Source organism: Vicia villosa, linkage group LG1 (genome assembly GCF_029867415.1).
Source record: "Vicia villosa cultivar HV-30 ecotype Madison, WI linkage group LG1, Vvil1.0, whole genome shotgun sequence".
Taxonomy (NCBI): domain Eukaryota; kingdom Viridiplantae; phylum Streptophyta; class Magnoliopsida; order Fabales; family Fabaceae; genus Vicia; species Vicia villosa.
The window spans coordinates 11,054,816-11,077,609 of record NC_081180.1 but is presented as its reverse complement, the minus strand read 5'-3'; the positions used below and the strand labels follow the sequence as shown (position 1 = coordinate 11,077,609).

The 22,794-nt window shown below is 35.1% G+C and overlaps 2 protein-coding genes across 2 annotated transcripts; both read right to left on the bottom strand.

Moving 5' to 3' along the window:
- Positions 1 to 1,121: 1,121 nt before the first annotated feature.
- On the bottom strand, positions 1,122 to 5,051 carry LOC131628375 (protein YIP4b-like). The gene is made up of 3 exons (XM_058899211.1): positions 4,428 to 5,051; positions 1,748 to 1,822; positions 1,122 to 1,604 (listed from the first exon to the last, which is right to left on the bottom strand). Exons 1-3 carry the CDS (start codon positions 4,938 to 4,940, stop codon positions 1,344 to 1,346), a joined length of 849 nt encoding a protein of 282 aa, XP_058755194.1. The 5' UTR covers positions 4,941 to 5,051; the 3' UTR covers positions 1,122 to 1,343.
- Positions 5,052 to 8,416: 3,365 nt separating this feature from the next.
- On the bottom strand, positions 8,417 to 13,355 carry LOC131628368 (mitochondrial outer membrane protein porin 6). Its single transcript, XM_058899202.1, has 7 exons — positions 13,220 to 13,355; positions 12,867 to 12,943; positions 11,955 to 12,022; positions 11,073 to 11,183; positions 10,738 to 10,824; positions 9,884 to 10,092; positions 8,417 to 9,249 (listed from the first exon to the last, which is right to left on the bottom strand). Exons 2-7 carry the CDS (start codon positions 12,913 to 12,915, stop codon positions 8,940 to 8,942), a joined length of 834 nt encoding a protein of 277 aa, XP_058755185.1. The 5' UTR covers positions 12,916 to 12,943; positions 13,220 to 13,355; the 3' UTR covers positions 8,417 to 8,939.
- Positions 13,356 to 22,794: the final 9,439 nt, after the last annotated feature.

Genomic DNA, 22,794 nt, shown 5'->3' with positions numbered 1-22,794 from the left:
AACAAAACCAAGTGAAAAACTAAAGAGAAAAATAATATACACTCACAGTATAAAAGTCAACGAAACACTGTTATTTTTAAAAAAGTTATGTAATATAGTTGATTGATAAATTCTAATTGAACGAGTTACACAGTCAGTGTAATATCTTTGACTTATAAACTAAAATAAATAAATAAAATAAAGAAAATGTAATGTAATCAGTGTCCTTGAGACAGTCTTTAAGTAATTATAGTAAGTATTGATAAAAATACTATATTCAATACATTGGAAATTGAAAATTTAACTTTTGTAAAAAATATTTTATTTACTTAATATGCTTAAAGAGTCCCTGAGCATGACCCATAAAACAATAACAGCAAAAAGTTAATTGAGAAATATATGAGTTGGGTTGATAATTATCATCATCATAATCATCATATTTAATTTTTTTACTTGCTTATAAATTATAATATCATGGATCATCTCGAAACAATCACATACAGTTCGAAATGGAAAAAGGTTCTCCACATAACCCTTAAATCAACGGCTATTTTCAGCTCATAGTTGTTGAACTCAAGCTTTTTTTAACAGATGACGAGCGGTACTTGATCTTCACAATTTTGCGATTGTTGTCATATGGTAGAAGTTCCTGCAGTGTATATTGCAGATCTTCAAGAAGGTGTACTCAGTGACCTTAAATTTTTTTATGGTGTATCGCCGGTAAAGTGGACATTTCTAACATGCCAAATGATGTTTATTCTACTGTATTGGACAAATGATGTTTATTCTACTGTATTGGACAAATGATGTTTATTCTACTGTATTGTGTTTTCGAATGAAACAAAATGACAAGTGATTTACATTTATAATTTCGAGTGATATTATTCAGTCTAAACTTTTCTTCTAACAATTTCAGTTTCTCTCTTATTGTGACTGATATTATTCAGCTAATTAGCAGCTATGTAACGAAATATATATATATATATATATATATATATATATATATATATATATATATATATATATATATATATATATATATATATATATATATATATATATCTTTGTTCAACTCTCTTGCTAAGGTCCCTCTCCTTCATCCAACCAGATTTCTTATTCACATATTAGAAAGAGAAAACAAATTTTAAATGAGATGGCTTGCAGCAACTTTGATTCCATCATATATTCCATGTAATATTATACAACCGTATGTCTCCAAATATATCTAGCAAAAATATCAAAAGAAAATAAAAGAAAGGAGCGAGTACAAAAGAAGAGCAACAAAGAATAAAAAGGGTTGATCATCAAACAAAAATTCCTATTTAGAAGGGAATTCCAAGTAGTTATCTGAAACATTGATGCATTTAGTCAATAGCAATGATGAGAAAACCAACAGATACATACATGAGAAAAACTGGGTATAGAGCAAGAGCTTTTCTCCTGGGATTCACTGCAGAACTCATGAAAGGATATGCAGCCCAAGAGCTCCACGCTAAAGTCACACATACCACTACAATTTTCAATATAACATTGTTCTTCAACATACAAATTAATGCGCCAACATCAAGAGGGAATAAGCAATAACCCAGCAGACTAAGACTCTGGAAGAATATAATGTGCCCACCCTGAAATGTAGAAGAGATGAAGACAAATACACTATGTCATTCTACAGTTAAGCCTTCTTTTACTACACTTCAACAACAAAGGACATTGAAAAAACATTAAAGTTGATGCCCGTGAAATGAAAAGATGAAAAAGGCTATATTACCAGAAGCAGAACATTCAGTGTCAAAATTACAGCACCAGCAGCAAGTAAAGCAAATGCAACAGCAAACACCTCAGACTGATAGAACAAAAAGAAAACGTTAGAAGGAATATGTCTACAACTAACAAATTCATTTGACAGGTTTGCAAACAAGGCAGAAATAAATAGTTCAGAGCTACAAAAATGAGCAGAACATAGTATAAAAGAACAACAAGGTGCAAACTTACAAGTTAAATCCCTCCGCAAAAATAAAGTTTCAAAGTAGTGTATGTTCTGTAAAATATTAATACAAGAGCAATACAGGAGTGAAACTTGGTAAAATGATTTACTCTATTGGCTCTACGAACCAATGAATATATCATCCCACTCAACAAACCTATAAATTTCCCAGTAGATAGTTACATTTGCATGGTCCCAGCAGAAAGGGTAAAGGAAAAATAAGTCCATATACAAGCTGACTCATGGAGAAGAAAACGATTCTATTGGTAGGTACAATTATGTACTTGATACCGCCAGCATCTTGCAGTGCTTCGGCATACCCTAAAACAGTTGGATGCACTTTGGCAACTGATAGTGAACTTTGCATGGGCCCAGCAGAAAGGCTAAAGGGAAAATAAGTCTATATACAAGCTGACTCAAGAAGAAGAAAAATATTCTGCTGATAGATAGACTATGCAATTGATACACCAGCATCGCGAGTGCTTCACCATACTGAACTCATAATACCCTAAGATAGTTACACAGACTTTGAAAATAGCAAGTCTATTAATAGTTTGATACTTCATACTTACAGTCATCACTGACTCATACTTACACCCATCACAGACAATGTGTTATTGATAGCTTTAGGCTCTACTTGGAAGTTTAGAAGGGAGGGAGGGGGAAGGATTTCGGGGGAGGGAAAGAGAGAGAGGAGATAGAAATCTTCAACCTTATTTGAGAGTGATATTGTTGAGAATGCTTATGATTTTGTTTAGTATTATAAAAAAACTCAGTGTTATCCAAGGTTGTCAGAATCGAGAGTTTACTTTGAATCGAAAGAGTATAGTAAGATCGAAAAATCGTAAATCGCAACCAAAATCGGCGGATTCTACTCAAATCGTTTTGTTGAATCAAAAGGGGAAATCAAGATCGCATAATCGAAAATCGCAACCAAAATCGATGGATTCAACTCATAATACTATATAACTATATAACTATATAACTATAACTATAACTATATATATATATATATATATATATATATATATATATATATATATATATATATATATATATATATATATATATAAAATAACTAGTTAGCCAAAGTCCATATTAGAAACAATTATTAGCCCAGAACAGAACAATTATTAAACGGGTCGCCTTTACCCATTCTAAAATTACCCAAAAAAAAAGCCCAAAATCGGTGGAATCCATATATAATCGCGGATTTTGCTGCGATTCTGCGATTTTGTGCGATTTTATTGGGATTTTGCTCTAGATTGGGATTCTACTCACGATTCAGATCGTTTAGGGTGAGCAAAATCGCAAAATCCATGGATTTTACGATTCTGATCGCGATTCTGATAACAGTGGTGTTATCAATTTGATAGTATATTGAGGAACACCAAAGATCCACTATGTGAAATGGAGAGAGCGGTTGAAATAAGTCAATTATATATTAGCAAAATAAACATGATGCATACAATTAAAAAAGAAAGTAATGGAGGTGCATAGCTTACATAATGAAAGATTTACGAATTTCCATGAACATAGGAGTAAAACTGACTTGTTAATGCTATTCATATTTTTCTATTAAAAAATAGGTCATATTTGGCACACATACAGGCTCTTCAGTATTATTAATTTTAAAACCCTAAAATTATCTTTCCTTACTACTGCCACTGCATCAGCAAGCAGAAACTTGGAATAACAACCTCTATTGCCCTAATAGAAAAGCTAGGATCAGCAAGCAGGCTAACCGATTATTTACTTTTTAATTTTAAAAAACGGTATGTTCAAATCCCTCTGGTTCAAATTCACACAGAGAAAGAAGGTGAATGAATACATAATAAGTTAATGAATATAAAATATGTGAAAAACCACATACTAAACCACCAAATGAAGCAAGAAATTCAATTTAAATTGAGTTGGGATAAAAATGAGTATAATTAAATAATATAAAGACTATTAACGGGTTACAATTAGGGAAATCTCTTGAACAGACACAGTTCTATATATCAGCTCTTCCTGCTGCTGGGGACCAAACTAACGGACACAAAATACATATGATCCACAATGTCCATATAAAAATGTATCTTGATTCAAGTCAAATCCAAACAGGACAGCAATTATTTCATCTCATATCTCACCAACTAAAATAGTCCACACGAAAATATTGAATCAGAACGGAACGATTTACTATATTATGAGATTGATAAAAAAAACCACCATCCAATTCCCTAGTAATGCAGAAACTTCGTAAAGAAACCAATTACCATCAGAAACCAGCAACCAAATTTACATAATCTCTCCTCATTTTCTATTTCCATCCATAAACAAACAAGGAATTCTCTTCTAACACGGGATAATGAAAAAAAAACAAGATCCATTCTAAAAGTGATACTAACGCACATTAACAATCACTGATATTCAAGATCTAAATTGAATAAAACAGATCAAGAAAGAAAGAGTGAAATACCTTTTTGACAGATGCAGACCAAGAAAGAATAAGCCCAAGGAACACAATGAAAAAGAACGGTCCCCACAGATCCCAATCACGCAGCGCCTTACCCGGATCTTCCCGATTAGGGTTAGGAAACACAACAAGCTTCAAATTACTAACAATCCTCGACAGATCTCTCTTGATCGTATCCCAAACCGGTTCAGTCAGCGTATTCGGAGCCGGTCCGAATCCAGAGTTAGCGATATCAGGACGAGTGGAAGGAGGAGGCGGAGGAGGAGGAGAGAAGGAAGACGAAGAAGAAGACGGAGGTTTTGGAATTTGAGGTTGGTAAGAGGATTTGGGAGGGGCGGGATTGGGGAGATTGGAGTTGATGAAAGGAGAAGAGGATGAAACGGGAATTGAAGCGCGCGGTGGACTTGGAGGTCTCGCCGGAAGGACGGTGGCCGGAGATGCATAGATGAGATTCTCGATCTCGTCGATGTCAGATTGGGAGGATGCGTGGAGGGGGATTGTGTCGCTGTGTGACATTTTTCACTCTTTGCGACGGAACGAACTTTGATGAGCTTCTCTCACTATATTGCTTTTCCTCTCAGCTTAATTTAGCTTGTTAAACTAAAAACTGTTTTGGCCAATGTGAATTATCTATTTTCTTACAACAACTGCTTTGTTTTTAGTGTACTTTTTAATCTTTTTATTAAGAAAAAATATAGTACTGTATTATTTTTTTAGATACATTAAGTATTAACAACTAAAATTCATTTATAATCTTATTTAATTTAAATTAAGGTGTACTAGTACATATACCGGAAATGATCATATTCAATATGAACCATTTAATCCAAAAAGGTATATATAAATAAGGTTATGTTTGATTTTATTCTAAATCAGTATTACTTATATGATAATTTAAATCGGTTTAATAACGGTTTTTATAATGAGTTTATACTTTATTTTTCAGATACTATTTTAGATAGCATTTTAACTTATAATTTATAGTTTATCATATTATCTTTCACTTTTACCCTTATTAATTTAGCAAAATTCAACTTTTATCCTTTATAATTATTTTAATTTAAAATAAAATAATTATGTATCAAATACTTTTTATGTCATTTTATATTTATAATTTAGTTGAACCGTTAATTTTACTAAACACTTCAATTAGCTTATTCATTATCAGTCATCAACCATTAGCTATAATATATAATTTATCAGTCATCAGTCATCAGTCATAAGACATAAGATATCGGTTACTTTATCGTCAACCGCTAATTTTATCAAACAGAGCCTAAAATTTCACCTCAATATCATTAAATAAGCTTCGTTGTCGCTGTGATTTTCTATAAATTTTGCTTATATTTGGGAAGGGACCAAAGAAATTCTCTTTTAAATTTTTTTAATAGAACTCTCCTTGTAGTAAAATTGATATATTTTAAATGATATTTTTGTTTACCTAAGAGCATTGGGATAAGATGGGAAGAGTTTTTCCATTTTAATCAAAGGTCTTGAATTCGATCCCAGTCTTTAACGATCCTACCCAACTCGAGATTTTACTAAATCAATAATATAAGCCTATCAATCCACTCGGACCAAACATCTTCAAGATGTTTTTTGCAGTGTTGCACGTGTAGGCTTTTATCAAATGTCATCTACTAATCTTATAGGGATATTTCTCATTTTGAGTCGTTGGATCATCAACAAATGGTCGTTTCTGCTTCTTTCAGACAATCTAAAGTCGTGCCTATAGTATGACAAAATTCACATTTGCAAAGTTTCATCTTAATCTCATACTAACTTAAGTGTCGGAGTATTGCTCATCAGTTCAAATCCTTCAAAACAATGATATATCAATTATTTCTCATGTCGACAAAGATTGTCTCTACGATGAGAGCCATACGCTTCTATAACAAATCCTCAATCATCACTTCAAAAAACCTGTCCTTCCCCCACTTTAATCTTTAGTTCCTTCATCGCAGGCTTATCTTTCTCCATCTTACGTTTTGATTCCTCCAATTCATGTTTTGGTTCCTCCTTCAATATTTTTTTTCCAACATCCCTAAGTCTGGTTTAGTACAATAAATGCGGAAGAATTTTTGTTGAACATTTTTAATTTGTTGCAACAACAAAATGTGAATTATGTCTGTATAGAAGAGAACCATAAAAAGATTTCAACTGAGATTGCAAAAATTTCAACTAACAATGCAACACAAATCGGGTTCTTGCAACGGGTCCACGTTAGAGCTAACATGTTATCGCTCTCATCAATATTGGTCACAACCATCAAGAGTTCAAAAACTACCAAGGAAGTCTCATTCTCCTCGTCATGGCAAACCCTTTCCCACCACATGATTCTATGGTGGAGGTAGCAGCCACACAAAATAGCATCCACACGCCACCTACTGATCCTCGCCCAAAGAGACTTTCATCTCCCCCACAATCTACGAAGGAGACACTAGCAGATCTTTCTTAGACAATTTGTCACTCATTCTTGACGGAATTACCCATCTACGAAGGAGACACTAGCAGGTCTCTCCTAGACAATTTGTCACTCATTGTTGACGAAACTGTTCATAAAACAAAACACCAAATGTATCATTCAAAACAAGTTAAATACTTTTTTCAAGTATACTCTATAATAGTTAATATTTTAATTTATTTTTATGATTTTTTAGTTAATGTAAAATGGCCATATATCACACTTTTTGTGGAAGGAAAATGTATACACTTTTCTAATTCGTTCAAAAAAATAATTTATAATGTTGACCTGATGTGATGACTAATATTTTAAAGTTGTAAAATTATTTGATTAAAATTAAAATATTTAATAAATTTAACAATATAATTATAAAAGGACATAAAAATACACAATTATTAATTATTAACATATTTAATTTTGGGTGTCAAAAAAATATTTAATTTTGTCTAAAAGTAATAGTAGCATTCATGGTCAACTTTAATTAAAAGACTTTGTTATCTCGTGTAAGTATACCTACCTCCATCTATTTATTGGTGAAATTTGTGTGACACCTTTAACAGTATATTAATGCAATGATGGTCACGTACTGGATGATGAATGCAATGCAATGGTGTAGAACAGCCCCTTTTCTTTAGAAAAGTGAAGATGTTACATTGAGTATAGTTTTAACTTGAATTTGTGGGCGGTTATTATCAAGTACTAATTTGATAATTTTACATAGATTAGATTAAAATGAGATTGATTGAAATACACTCTTATCCAATTATAATGAAATATTTTGACAAATGGGAAGAGAGAATTATGAAATACTGTAGTTATTAAAATAATTTAATTATAATTTATTTAATTTTATATTTAATTCGATACTAATGTGTCAAAATATTTCGTTCTAATTGGATGACGGTGTAAAGTTGTTTTACACTCTCATTGTATTCCAATCCAATTTCTAACCATTCATTATCACCATTATTCCATGATCCTGTTAAAAAAAATAAAATTTAAAATTCTCCTCTAAAATAGTAACACGTGTGCATTCTTGTATTTTTTCTTCAAATTGTTTCGTACTAAATAACAGAACTCTCATACTCTTAAAATAAATGTATGAACAAATAAAATAGAAAAATATTTTTATAAATTACCTTTATTAAGTATAGGTAAATTCATGATCACCATAATTGCATAATGGAATATTCCCTACAATGTGTGCCACAAACAGCAAAATGTATGAAAAATTAAATAGAAAAATATTTTTATAAACTACCTTTATTAAGTATAGGTAAATTGATGATCACCATAATTGCATAATGTAATTTTCCCTACAATGTGTGCCACAAACAGCAGACTTTATAAGGCTAGATCTTGCATAATTGTTGAATTTAATTGTAGGATGATGTAGTGAATGCAGGTTTGGCATAACCGTACAAACTTCATAGCACAAGTTTTTTACTTTTATGAACACAAGTTGAATTGCATCAAATATGATAATCAAACGGGCCCTTTACTAAACATCAATATCTTAAATGTAAGCTAAAAAAAGTAAGTAATACATAACATTGAATTTATTCACAAACACCATATGAATCCATCTTCAACACCTCATTTATTCTTATTCATACTACATTCTTAGTATAAAGCATCTAAATTGCAACCATTCAACTGCTGGAGATGCGTATTATTCTGTCGATGAAGTGTTGGTGAATAGAATGATAAGCCACAGTTAGGTCATATGAGATGTTACTCAAAGAAATTAGACATCACACATCCAAATCGAAATGAATAGCACTTGGCACCAAAATCATATGCCAGATATTGAATGGCACTACAAAAAATCGGCTACAAAATTATAGTCATTATGTAAGTTTTCAAAGCTGTGTCTCTTTCCCCCCTTGCTGCTTTAGAAAAATGCACAAATGATACTGATTCCTTTGGTTTACCTTATGATATATGATAGGGCTTAAAACACCCCACCAGGGGTAATAATGGCAACAGTGTAAAATGATGGAATTTTGAAGTTAAAAATTTGTTGAATAAGATTCAATTGGCAAACCGGTTCAAGGCTTGAGAGCGAGAGCAAGACCAAATTTGGCAGGTGAACCAAAGATCTTTGTGGAGTCATACTCAGCAGACAGAGTTATGAGTGAATTTGGCCTCCACGCTCGTTGGCACTGGAAGGCAGCTTTGCCGTCATCACTGAATCGAGTCTTCAAAACTGTTTTTGGATCTATCGACTGTGAAGCCCCAATGGTAAATCTGTTGTCAGAGGAGGACAACCTGTGAGCAAGTTCGGCAGCAACTGTTAATCCATCTGGGCGGTCCACATAATGAATGTATGACGCCTTCAGAGTCTCTCCTTTATCAGCCCTGCAAAAACAGTGAGTTGATGGTATTGTTATATGAAAGATTCTCTATCAAAACAGATAAACTGTAGCTACTAGCTTTTACCAATTTAAAATTCCAGAAATAAAGCCTACTAATACCATCAAAATTAAATTGCACTGCAATTAGTTCGGCTCAACTCATAAGTAGCAATTCAGAACTTTTAGGTTTCAGAGTTCAATGATAACTTCAAGCATGTTTAATCTGTTCACTACTATCAACAATAGGACAATAACATATTCAATAATTATTTTGGGCAAAGATTTAAATTAAATCAAGTAAAATAGGTAACTGGAGTTTCATTTTATTTTCTAAATAGATTGAAAGTCAGAGAGAAAGACAAGATTTGGACGAAAGGCGGTTTTTATTCATTCCTTGTCATTAAAACATTTGGTTAAAAAAGTAACGAATATCAAATCGTGTTTTCAGAAAATGTAATGGTATGGTAGTTCTGGGCATGCCTATAAGGTTCACAACCGTTTCTAGCATTTCTGATAGGACTTCTCAGATTCTAGTTGAAAACAGTAAAAACATGTTACTGAAACATTGAAATATATCAACATGTTATGATATGAATTCTGATATAGAACCAGGAAAATTCGGTACCAACAACACTTACAGCATAAGTGTTGCAGAGAAATCAGGTTTATTGAAGGTAATCCCAGCATTATATTTTGAGAATGAAGCAGAAGTTGTATTGAATCCAACTTCAGCACCCATAGATACATCTTTGCTTCCAATTGCAGCTGAAAGCTCCAATTGAGGGGCTGGGTTCAGGCCAATACTGGAATCAATAGCTGCATGAGGATGAAGATACTGCACATCCAACTGATATAATATTCCACAGTCAGATGCGTCGTAAGAATGCTTAAGTAAATACATCACAGACATCTTGCTAAGCATATGAAAAGAATCCTTTGGAAGAAAGCTGAAACTCAACAACATTATGGGTTTAGGAAGGGTTAAAAATTGACACCATGTCTGGAATGATTGTTTCACTAAGCTACTACCCAAGTAAAATCATTTTATCAACTTTAACCACAGAGACAATCAGTCATCCACATCTATTCACACACACAAAAATCATCTTTTAAGTTTAACTAAATAATGTGGTATATTAGCTTATCAACTTGCAATTTCAAATCATATGCTAGTAAACCTATTGCAGCCAAGTTAATAAACAATCACCAATAATATGCCAGCAACGAATTTCAGTATAACTTAAGGAATGCAGTCCCTCCTATAACTAAAGAGCTTATTTGAAAAGTTCTATCATCATTGCTAGTATGCAATGCATTAGATTCTAGGAGAATAATGACATTAATGAAATCATCAAAGATAGAGAATTAAAGGTTTTGTAACACTGAAAGTATTTTTCCGAGAAATATAAAACACTGTATCCTTATATTCAGTCTTATGAAGCATGCATTAACTAACATTAACAAACATTGGGAAAGTTAGGATTATGCTCACCTTTCCTGATTTGTGATCAGGTATGTTGAAGCTCAAAGCTACTTTTTTACTATGGAAAACATCGTTCAAAGTTACTTTTGTAGATACCTGAAAAGGTAAATCACATAAACATCATTATGATTAAGAGATGGTAAAGACTAAAATGAAGTATAATACTAAGTTGCTAACTAGTGGATTCAGTTCAAATCACCATAAATAACTGAACCAGTTATATTTTTATAAAGTTTGAACATTTGCATAAATCACTAATCAAAAGATTAAGAGAAGCAATAGTACATATATTATAATATATAAAAGGAATAATATGTTATAGAGAAAAAAACTCTACTTCTTACATTAGAGTATGTATCAACTTTCACATCCACTGTAACATTTCCACTCTTGTAAAGCGAATTTATGTCCCCAACAAAATACTGATCCCTCTTAAACCCTGTAGCTGTAAGGCCCTGCCAAATAGAAAAATGAATTTGAACTACATCAGTTACAAGGACAGAATAAAAATTGCTCTCTGCTTTACAATACATTTTCATACAATATTAACATTCATACAAGTTGCCAATTGCCAAAAATATGCATCATCTTTAGCACCCAGCTCCATAGCAATATATAAATAACCAATGACGGTACAATTCTATATGGTGGGAGGGGATAGGTTTTGATACTCAACACAAATAATTTACTACTTAGAGATTTACAATACATGATGTTTTCTAATGTTTAGCATATGTGATAAACAGTGATTTCTTGTAAATATACATATTTCTATATGGTGTCTCAAAGTTAAATTGAAGCTGCAACCAATTATACTTGATTACTACAATAAAAACAGAATAAAACATTCATATTTCAATGAATAAAATCTAGCACACTTAACTAAATCATCAATTATGTATATTATATAAAATATATTCATTATTCATCTGTTGTTTATTTTTCAGTTGAAAGTTTAAAGAGAGAAAATATAGACAAGTGGATTTAATTAAAAAAATTATCATTATAATATACACAAGAAGAATAATATTAATATTGCATGCACACAATAACATTTCAATTATATGATCAGTATGTATGATTGTGCGCGTGATTAGAACTATGGCATATTCAAACAAAAAGGATTTAATATTTACGCATCGACTACCATGACAAACTGAACTCTCTACTGATAAGAAAAAAAATTTAATTAATTATAGTAATTAAAAGACTGGGATAAGAATTACCAATCCACTGGAACTTGGTACCGACAGGGTAAACTTGTGGTCGAAGTTATAATCCTTGTACAAGAGATCTGGAAACATACCAGAAGATTCCCAACTTAGTACAATCAATATATTTTAGAAAACTTAGATGTGACTTAATAGGAAATATAAAGAACCCAACACCCAAAAATCTAGAAGTTTGACCATAGATGAGTTCTAATGATCAGAAGGTTAACCCAAAAGGAGAAAACTAACTTTATAGACAATGTGTTAGCTAGCTTACATAGTTATCATATTCATACATCAGACCATGCCCTAAGAGGCCCGGTGTAACTAATACACAGTTAAGGCGATACATTCAGAAAGTCTGCAATCAAGTAGGTTGATAAATTTTATCGAACTTGTTCAAAATATTTGGGTTAAGTGACATATCTTACATAACTAAAAGGGTGAATAGGTAAGTAATGAAATTATAACCAGTGTTATCGAATGTGACTAGCGGACATTGGCAAAAAGCCAAAAATCTGCCAATTTAAGTGACAGTGGCGCCACCAATCTTCAAAAATTAGCCGTGGCTGTTGGGGAAAAACTGCAGTGGATGATATTTTACCATTCTAATTGTAATGATACATATACCAACGAGCTATTGAATATTCTAGTGACGGAACCTATTAGAATCATGAAAGAGCAACAAAACATTGCTAAGGTGTGTATAAATGATCTCTTAATCACTAACACCTCTGAAAAAAATGTGTGTCTGTGACTCTGCGTGAGAGTTTAATTTATTCATTTTTTCAAGTTATTACTACGTGTCAGTGTGGATGTCATGTGGTGTTTCCGGTGTCAGAGCTTCATAGTAAATAACAGTAACCTAGGGTGTATGTTCATCTGAAAAACATATGAAAATAAAACTGAATTCAAATGCAGGATTACCTCTTGCTCTTCTGCCAATCTCAGAAAAAGGTGCTGGACCATTTGCCATTATGAATCAAATTGAAATGCACCCAACCCTACAATAAATAGTCAAATCACATCACAATTGCAAAATGTAGAGTGATAAACAAGATAAACCTATCGAAAACAGATCCGCAACGGATCTGAGTCCACTGTGGAGAATACTATGCTATCAAGTAATAGCAGAATCACGGGGCGGAGGGGAGCTCTATTGAGCTGCGACGCGATTCAATCACTAGTTGCAAAGGCGGCTACGGCGGCCGCAAATCGAGCTGGAATAGAATCTAAACAAAAATTACTGGAAAGGGGGAAACATGGACGGAGTTTCTCACTGTTTGTGGCGGCGGACGAGCGGGTCCGGCTGCGTTTTTCGGAAGCTTTGGTCAATGTAGCAGGCGCTGCATATGGAGCCGCTCGGTTTTTGCTTCTTTTTTTTTCACCCGAGAGGTTTTGTTATTTTAGGGTTTTAACTTTTTTTTTTAATTGTTTTTTAAATAAAATAAATATATTGTTAAAATGTGTTAGATTTTTGTAAGTCTTTTTATCTCAAAAATAAAAGTTCATAAGGATAACTTTATGGAGGCTAAGGAAGAAAGGTCTCTCGATATACGATATGAGTCAATTGTTTTAATTCTGGACGAGTCTCCATTACATGGTGACAGTTTGTTCGAAATGGAAATAAGTTGTCGAACAATAGGGCGATAGGTCGCTCAATTGGGCTATATCGGCATAAGGTGACTCATTCGCTCTCAAACTTAGATGGAATGAGCAATCCCCAAGAGTATGTCACCTCCATTAACACCCAAATAGAGATCTCCTTGAAGTGTAAGCTCTTCTCTAACACCTTCAGAGATGCCACGCTGAGGTGATATATGAGCATGTTGGAATAAAATTGTTCATATCCCTTAAAGTTTTGATAATAACACAGTAATAAAAGAACAATAGGGTATACTAACATATGTTCAAGTATGCAGGATCATAAGCTAAAATATAACTTGGTTTTGACCCTGAAAGAGTATATGAAGAGAAACTAAAGACTCAGATTCTGAAGTCTCTGAATCTGATGACTCAGACTCTGAAGACCAAAGACTAAGGAACTCGGACTCTGAAGAAAATCTACTATGTCAAATCCAGATTATGAAGAAAGTCAATTAGGTCTTTAAAGTGCAAGGCTAAAGAGAGTTGACTTATCTCCTTTTGTCGGCTCCAACAACTTAGTAGATACCTAGTATGAGAAAGGTGTTTTTGATGAAGCTGTTACAAAAAGGTTGTAACAACTTCCAACGTATCTTTTAGAAAAACTTCTTAGCAAAGACCACTTGAGCAAATAATCATCCAACGTCTCTTTTTTACCCCTATAAAAGGAGATGAATATTTGAAGGAATATATCAATACATTACACAATAACATCGAGCTAACGTGAACAAAGTTGTTTCTTTACACAAGTCCTTAAGAATTTTTATCTTTGTATATCTTAAAAGTCTTAAGTGTTAAGAGTCTTTGTATGTATGTGTTGTAATACTTTTGCACCTATGATTGTATATCAAGTGCATTTGTTATCTATTCTTCTAAGTTGTTTGTTTAGAGTCTAAGAAGTCGCTTGCTAGTTTGCTTGAGCAGTTGAAGCATCTTGTCTGTGTGCTTGAGCATAAGTGTCTTTCTAGTGTGATTGAGCAGTTAAAGTATCTTTCCAATTTTCTTGAGCAATTTGTAATCTGTTTGACTATAGTAAAAATCTCTTGTATTATAAGCGGACTAGACTATTCCCAGTTTGTGGGAGGAACCATGACAACTTTGTGCGTCATCCTTTATTTTCTGCCTTGCTTCTGAACCTTTATATTCCGCTGCTAACTTCTCTAAGATCATATTCTGAACTAGTTCAGATTCTAAAGTTAGTTTTCACAGAAGTTGAAATAATTATCTCTACATAATTTAACCCACGCCCTCTTGTGTATTTTTCTCATCTTCCGTTGGAATCAAAGCACGGCTTGTGCTAGACACTTAACAACGGTACAGAAAAAGATCTTGAAGAGAAAAATATAATAAATGGCTGGTCTTGAGCCAAGTAATATGAATATACCCTATGACTACAGTGCTCTTGAGAAGGGTCATTACTCAGCTAGACCAGCTACAATCAGTGGTGACTCCACTAAATTTGAATGATGGAAAAGTAAGATGTACACATATATCATTGGTCTTGATGAGGAGTTGTAGGATATCATTGAAGATGTCATTGACATTGAAGTAAATGGTGTTTAAATGGTAACTAATAGGAAAACTTTCACACCAGCTCAGAAGAAAACTTTTAAGAAACATCATAGAGTTAGAGGCATTATGATGAGTACATCAAAAGCATTAATAAGTTAACTGCTCAGACTATCTTTAAGTCTTTGTGTTTTTGTTTACCTTTGGATTTGGTAAACTACGCTAGTCTCTTTTTAAAGATTACTTGCGAGATCGACCAGAAAATTTTAGGACAGTGCTTTTGTTTCCAAAGTGTTTGATAATAATTTTGAATATTGTTGTTTCCAAAAGGAGCATTCGACACGGCGTCGAACACTCAGGGTCGTAATTGAAGTTTTTGTGAGTGATTGTGCAAAGTTTACACAACAAGCAAGTAAAGAAAATGAGAAAGTTCGAATGTAAATGACATAACATTAAAATTGCAGAAAAGTAGGTGATTCTAACATACATAGCCCTTACTTGACTCATTTCGCTCTTCGCTTGGATACTCTGAGTGTTAGCGTGTAGGCGTTTGTAAGTTGTGAACCCCTAAAACTATATGTACAAAGTTCTTTATTTATAATGCCGAAAAGTAACTACTTCGTGGAGATTTTCGACCCATTGGAACTCCATGTTCTTCATCCTAACTTCGTTTTGAAGAACCCCGCATTCTCCATTCATATTTTTTCCCTCCAAAAAAATCACTACTTGCGTGCTATGGGCAGTTTGTTTGACTTTTTGGGCATTTATTTAATCTTTGGGTCTTTGGTGCTTTTGGGTCCACTAGACTATTGCTACTCTTGTTTCTTGGTTGTGTAACACCCTGTTAATTCTTGTTTATTAATTTAATTATTTTTATTAATTAAATTATTAGAATTAATAATTTGTGGGAATTATTTGGAAGAAATGATGAAATATGGCTTTGGGATTTGTGTGTTAGTTAGCAGAAGGGGGGTGTTAACTAAGCAAGCCTATTGAGAATATTTTATTTTTCATAAAATAAAGGAAAATTGGGAAAAGAGAAGGCAGAAGCAGAGGAGACAGACTCAGAGAAAGGAAGAACACGTGAAAGAGAGAAGAGCCAAGGAGAAGGAGAACTTCGAAGATTCGACTCTGAGGTAAGGGGGGATTCTTCGGGTTAGTAATCCTTATGCGATTATAAGTAGTAGGATTGATTAGGATTGTTGTTTAATTCAATCCTACGTGTCGGGTTTAGGAATTTTGTTAGGTTTTGATGAACTCATATGGATTAACATGATTTTGATAATACTCATGATATATGCTGTTAATACTTGTATAAAACTTGTCTGAAATATGTGATGGTGTGAAAATTGATGGTATTTGTGTGCTATGTTCGTATGTACCTGAAATTGGGGAAATGGGATAGGGTAAATGCTTTCAAAATGGTGAATTTGGCTGTGCAGGTACGTAGGAACCGGTTCCCATGTGGGACGAACCGGTTCCCCCTTATAAAAATAGAAGCGTGTGGATTCTGGGTTGCTGGGAACCGGTTCCCAGGTAGGGACAACCCGGTTCCCCATAGCAAAAATCAGAGGCGTGTTTTGGGAAGCAGCCAGGAACCGGTTCCCGCGTAGGGACGAACCGGGTTCTGCTGCATATTTTCTAAAAAATGTTTTATCTTTAAAATCCCATAACTTTTGATCCGAGTATCCGATTTATGTGCCGTTTTGAGCATTGTGAAGCCGAGTTAATGGCCTATATGCTGAATAGGTGGTATGGACATAAAGTCCGAGTTTTATATTCGTGATTATATTATTTATTGGGTGATGTCTTTCATGTATGCGTGTGATAAGTTTGTATGAATGCTAAGAATATATACATGCTTATTGGTGATGAATTGGTGATGATAATGAGACGATGTGATACATCGGATTGGTGATGAATTGGTGATGATAATGAGACGATGTGATACATCGGATTGGTGATGTTGTAAGCATGTTATATGTTGCATTCATTCGCATACATTTTTGGTGATGGATCCCGGTGATGAAATGGATCAAAATGGTGGGCATAATCCCCATTGTGTGGAATTTGTGCTGATTAAACTGTATCTCGGTGATGAAAAAGATCAGTTGGATGGGTGTATCCCATGTATGGTACCACATGCATTAGTGTCAGTCCATTCATTGCATTATATTCTGATTTAACTGAATGATTGTGTGGTGTGTTAGAAGATGCTTATGTACTGATGCTTGCTTGTTGTAATAAATGCCGATTATATGTACGCTTGAGTGGATGATAATTGCTATGAGATTTTATTGCTTATGATTGTATAATGGTTATTAATTCGAATGAAACTCACCCTTACTTTGATGATTTCAGATTAAGGATGTAGCGGCATCTTGATTGGGTGAAGATAGCTTGTAGGCTAGCCCGTAGTTCGTGTCGAGTCATGCTCTGATTGTAACACTAGGATCGATAGTCTTAGCATTACTTGATATACATTGTTGCCATTTTGATTATGGATTGTGTATTGATTATTTGTTTGGACATGTTTTCTAATATTGTTAAATTAAGTTCCGCTGTGCTAAACACATGTTTTGACATTGGTTAAATTCTAATAAAGCATGACAATTGACTAAGTATTTTTATTTATTTTAATAATTGTAGCATCCTTGCTGTTTAATTACTCTGATTATATTATATTTCCGCGGGGGTTTAGAAGGGTGTTACAATAGTGGTATCAGAGCATAATCGGTCGTTAGAGTCAGAGTCTTAGTGTCAGTATTCCCTTGTATGCGACTAGTGTAAGGTAAACACTGTCGATACTTTTATTATGATGAGATTGTTTTGTGATTTAGCAGAACAATGGCTGGAAGAGGTGGGAGGAACGATGACGCTATTGCAGAGGCTCTGGGCATGATCGCTGGTGTACTGGGAGGAAATACTAATGAGACTATGATTGGTGCTGACAGGCAGTTGAACAGCTTTTAGAGGGACAACCCTCCACTGTTCAAAGGCACCCATGACCTTGATGGTGCTCAAAAATGGTTGAAGGAGATCGAGAGGATCTTCCGAGTAATCGATTGTGCGGAAAATTTGAAGGTGAGGTACGGTACTCACATGCTATCAGAAGAAGCTGATGACTGGTGGGTTACTACTAAGACTGAATTGGATTCAGATGGGATTGCGATTACTTGGGCCATATTCAAGAGAGAATTTCTGAGGAAGTACTTTCCTGAAGATGTTCAGGGAAGGAAGGAAATTGAGTTCTTGGAACTGACACAGGGTAGTATGACAGTGCCTGAATATGCTTCCAAATTTGTGGAATTGGCTAAGTACTACACACACTACACCAACGATGCAGCTGGGGAATTCTCTAAGTGTATCAAGTTTGAGAATGGTCTTCGTGATGAGATCAAACAGGGCATCAGGTATCAAAGGATTCGCCGATTTGCTGATTTAGTGGACTGTAGCAGGATTTTTGAGGAAGATAGTATCAAGCTGAAATCATCTCACTCTCGCGAGTTAGTTGATAAGAAGGATAAGAAGCCTATGGACAGAGGTAAACCATATGGTAGAGGAAACCCAAGAGCTGGTGATCGTAAAAGGCCTAGTGGGGGAGATTCTGGTGCTCCCTTTAGGTGCTTCAACTGTGGTGAAACAGGACATAAGAGGAATGAGTGCAAGAAAGAAGAGAAGAAATGCTTTAAATGTGGCAGAGTAGGACATGTTGCTCCTGACTGTAGAATGAGAACTGTGAATTGCTATAACTGTGGCGAAGAGGGTCATATCAGTACACAGTGCACCAAGCCGAAGAAGAACCAGTCTGGAGGGAAAGTCTTTGCTTTGTCTGGATCAGAAACCACTCCAGAGGATAGACTGATTAAAGGTACGTGTTTCATACATAACATACCTTTAATTGCGATTATTGATACTGGTGCGACTCACTCGTTTATTTCATTGGATTGTGCTAAGAGGCTAAATTTAGAGATATCAAAGATTAATGGAAGTATGGTTATTGACACTCCTGCGTCGGGCTCAGTGACCACTTCATCTGCATGTTTGAACTGTCCTATTGATATATTTGGTAGGAAGTTTGGAATGGACTTAGTGTGCCTTCCACTTGAACAACTTGACATTATTCTGGGGATGAACTGGTTGCAATTTAACCGAGTTCATATCAATTGTTTTACGAAGACGGTCATCTTTCCTGAAGAGGTTAGTGTCGAGGAGTTAGCGATGACTGCAAGACAAGTGGGTGAAGCAATTCAAGACGGGGCAGCCGTGTTTATGCTAATTGCGTCGATGGAAATGAAAGGAAGAGTAGTGGGTAATGAATTGCCAGTAGTATGTGAATTTCCAGAAGTTTTTCTAGAAGATGTTAGAGAGTTACCACCTGAAAGGGAAGTAGAGTTTGCCATTGGGTTAGTTCTTGGAACCAGTCCTGTATCGATGGCACCTTATAGAATGTTGGCATCTGAATTGACTGAATTGAAGAGTCAATTAGAAGAATTGTTGGAGAAAGAATTCATTCGTCCAAGTGTATCACCGTGGGGTGCACCGGTGTTATTGGTAAAGAAGAAGGAAGGATCTATGAGGTTGTGTGTAGACTACAGACAACTGAATAAAGTTACTATCAAGAATCGGTATCCATTGCCGAGGATTGATGATTTGATGGATCAGTTGGTCGGAGCTAGTATATTCAGTAAAATTGATTTGAGGTCTGGGTATCATCAGATTCGTGTGAAGACGGACGATATTCAGAAGACTGCGTTCAGAACGAGGTATGGTCATTATGAATACACCGTGATGCCGTTTGGAGTTACTAACGCACCTGGTGTTTTCATGGAATACATGAATAGGATTTTTCATCCTTATCTTGATAAGTTCGTCGTGGTATTCATTGACGACATTCTGATATATTCCAAAGGTGAAGAAGAACATGCAGAGCATCTCAGAATTGTACTGGGAGTGTTGAAAGAGAAGAAGCTTTATGCCAAACTGTCGAAATGTGATTTCTGGTTAAATGAAGTGAGTTTTCTTGGCCATGTAATTTCCAAGAACGGTATTGCAGTAGATCCAGCAAAGGTAGAAGCTGTGTCTCAGTGGGAAGCTCCGAAGTCCGTTACTGAAATTCGTAGCTTTCTGGGTCTTGCAGGTTACTATCGGAAGTTCATAGAAGGATTTTCAAAGTTAGCTCTACCATTGACGAAGTTGACTAGGAAGGGTCAAGCGTTCGTTTGGGACTCGAAATGCGAAGAAGGATTCCAAGAATTAAAGAAGAGGCTGACTAGTGCTCCTATTTTAATTTTGCCGAATCTGGCAGAATCTTTTGTTGTGTATTGTGACGCTTCATTGATGGGACTTGGAGGTGTACTAATGCAGAACCAACAGGTAGTCGCTTATGCGTCGAGACAACTTAAAGTGCATGAGAAGAATTACCCGACTCATGACTTAGAGTTGGCAGCAGTGGTGTTTGTGTTGAAATTATGGAGACATTACCTTTATGGTTCACGGTTCGAGGTGTTTAGTGATCATAAGAGCCTGAAGTACCTATTCGACCAGAAGGAGCTTAATATGAGACAGAGGAGGTGGTTAGAGTTCCTTAAAGATTATGATTTTGAGTTGAATTATCATCCGGGTAAGGCGAATGTCGTTGTTGACGCTTCGAGCAGGAAGTCCTTGCATATGTCTATGTTGATGGTCCGAGAACTAGATTTGATTGAGCAATTTCGGGATTTAAGTTTGGTATGTGAAGGTACTTCGAATAGCATCAAACTAGGTATGCTAAAGCTGACAAGTGAAATTCTTGATGAGATCAGAGAAAGGCAAAAACAGGATGTGGGAATAGTTGACAAATTGACTTTGATTAACCAAGGAAAAGGAGGTGAATTCAGAATTGATGAGAATGGCATAATGAGATTTGGCGACCGTGTTTGTGTTCCTGACGTTACTGAACTGAAGAAGAGTATCTTGGAAGAAGGACATCGTAGTGGATTGAGTATTCACCCTGGTGCTACTAAGATGTACCATGATTTGAAGAAGTTATTCTGGTGGCCTGGAATGAAAAAGGAAATAGCTGAATTTGTTTATTCTTGTTTGACTTGTCAGAAGTCAAAGATCGAACATCAGAAGCCGTATGGGACTATGCAGCCTTTATTTATTCCTGAATGGAAGTGGGATAGCATATCCATGGACTTTGTATCTGGATTGCCAAGAACAGCTAAGAACTATGAAGCCATTTGGGTTATTGTGGATAGACTGACGAAGTCTGCTCACTTCATACCGATGAGAATGGATTATTCTATGGAAAGGTTGGCACATTTGTACATTGAGAAAATAGTAAGTTTGCATGGTATTCCTTCGAGTATCGTATCAGATAGAGATCCAAGATTTACATCCAGATTTTGGAAGGGTTACAGAAGGCCTTAGGTACTAAACTAAGGTTGAGTTCTGCTTATCATCCGCTGACTGATGGTCAGACTGAAAGGACGATTCAATCATTGGAAGATCTATTGCGTGCTTGTGTATTGGAAAAAGGTGGTGCATGGGATAGTTATTTGCCGTTGATTGAATTTACTTACAACAATAGCTACCATTCGAGTATTGGTATGGCTCCATTTGAAGCTTTGTATGGTAGGAGGTGTAGGACACCACTGTGTTGGTGTGAATCTGGTGAAAGTGCAGTGATTGGACCAGAAATTGTTCATGAGACGACGAAAAAGATTAAGATGATTCAGGAGAAGATGAAGGCTTCTCAAAGTCGTCAGAAGAGCTATCATGATAAGAGGCGGAGAACACTTGAATTTCAAGAGGGAGATCATGTGTTTCTGAGAGTAACTCCTACGACGGGTGTTGGTCGAGCACTAAAGTCAAAGAAGTTGACGCCGCGTTTCATTGGTCCGTTTTAGATTACGGAAAGAGTAAGAGAGGTGGCTTATCGTATTGCTTTGCCAACAACACTTGCAAACCTACATGACGTATTCCATGTATCTCAATTGAGGAAATATATCGCGGATCCGTCTCATGTAATCCAAGTAGATGATGTGCAAATGAGAGATAATATGATAGTTGAGGTGTTGCCTATGAGGATTGAAGATCGGAAGATAAAGCAACTACGTGGTAAAGAAATAGCTTTAGTGCGAGTGGCTTGGGGAGGAGCTGCAGGTGGAAATGTTACGTGGGAGCTGGAAAGTCAGATGAAATACTCTTATACCGAACTCTTCGTTTGAGGTATGTTTTCGAGGATGAAAACTCTTTTAGTGGGGGAGAGTTGTAACACCCCGTTAATTCTTGTTTATTAATTTAATTATTTTTATTAATTAAATTATTAGAATTAATAATTTGTGGGAATTATTTGGAAGAAATGATGAAATATGGCTTTGGGCTTTGTGTGTTAGTTAGCAGAAGGGGGGGTGTTAACTAAGCAAGCCTATTGAGAATATTTTATTTTTCATAAAATAAAGGAAAATTGGGAAAAGAGAAGGAAGAAGCAGAGGAGACAGACTCTGAGAAAGGAAGAACACGTGAAAGAGAGAAGAGCCAAGGAGAAGGAGAACTTCGAAGATTTGACTCTGAGGTAAGGGGGGATTCTTCGGGTTAGTAATCCTTATGCGATTGTAAGTAGTAGGATTGATTAGGATTGTTGTTTAGTTCAATCGTACGTGTCGGGTTTGGGAATTTTGTTAGGTTTTGATGAACTCATATGGATTAACATGAT

What these genes read in the sequence shown, in the direction of transcription:
- LOC131628375 (XM_058899211.1), bottom strand. Translation starts at nt 4,940, where the DNA reads ATGTCACACAGCGACACAATCCCCCTCCACGCATCCTCCCAATCTGAC. An exon ending in GGTCTGCATCTGTCAAAAAG is followed by an intron (nt 1,823 to 4,427) that starts GTATTTCACTCT and finishes TTGTTCTATCAG; the next exon opens with TCTGAGGTGTTTGCTGTTGC. An exon ending in CACTGAATGTTCTGCTTCTG is followed by an intron (nt 1,605 to 1,747) that starts GTAATATAGCCT and finishes TCTACATTTCAG; the next exon opens with GGTGGGCACATTATATTCTT.
- LOC131628368 (XM_058899202.1), bottom strand. Translation starts at nt 12,915, where the DNA reads ATGGCAAATGGTCCAGCACCTTTTTCTGAGATTGGCAGAAGAGCAAGA. An exon ending in TACCAAGTTCCAGTGGATTG is followed by an intron (nt 11,184 to 11,954) that starts GTAATTCTTATC and finishes TCTATTTGGCAG; the next exon opens with GGCCTTACAGCTACAGGGTT. An exon ending in AAGTTGATACATACTCTAAT is followed by an intron (nt 10,825 to 11,072) that starts GTAAGAAGTAGA and finishes TTACCTTTTCAG; the next exon opens with GTATCTACAAAAGTAACTTT.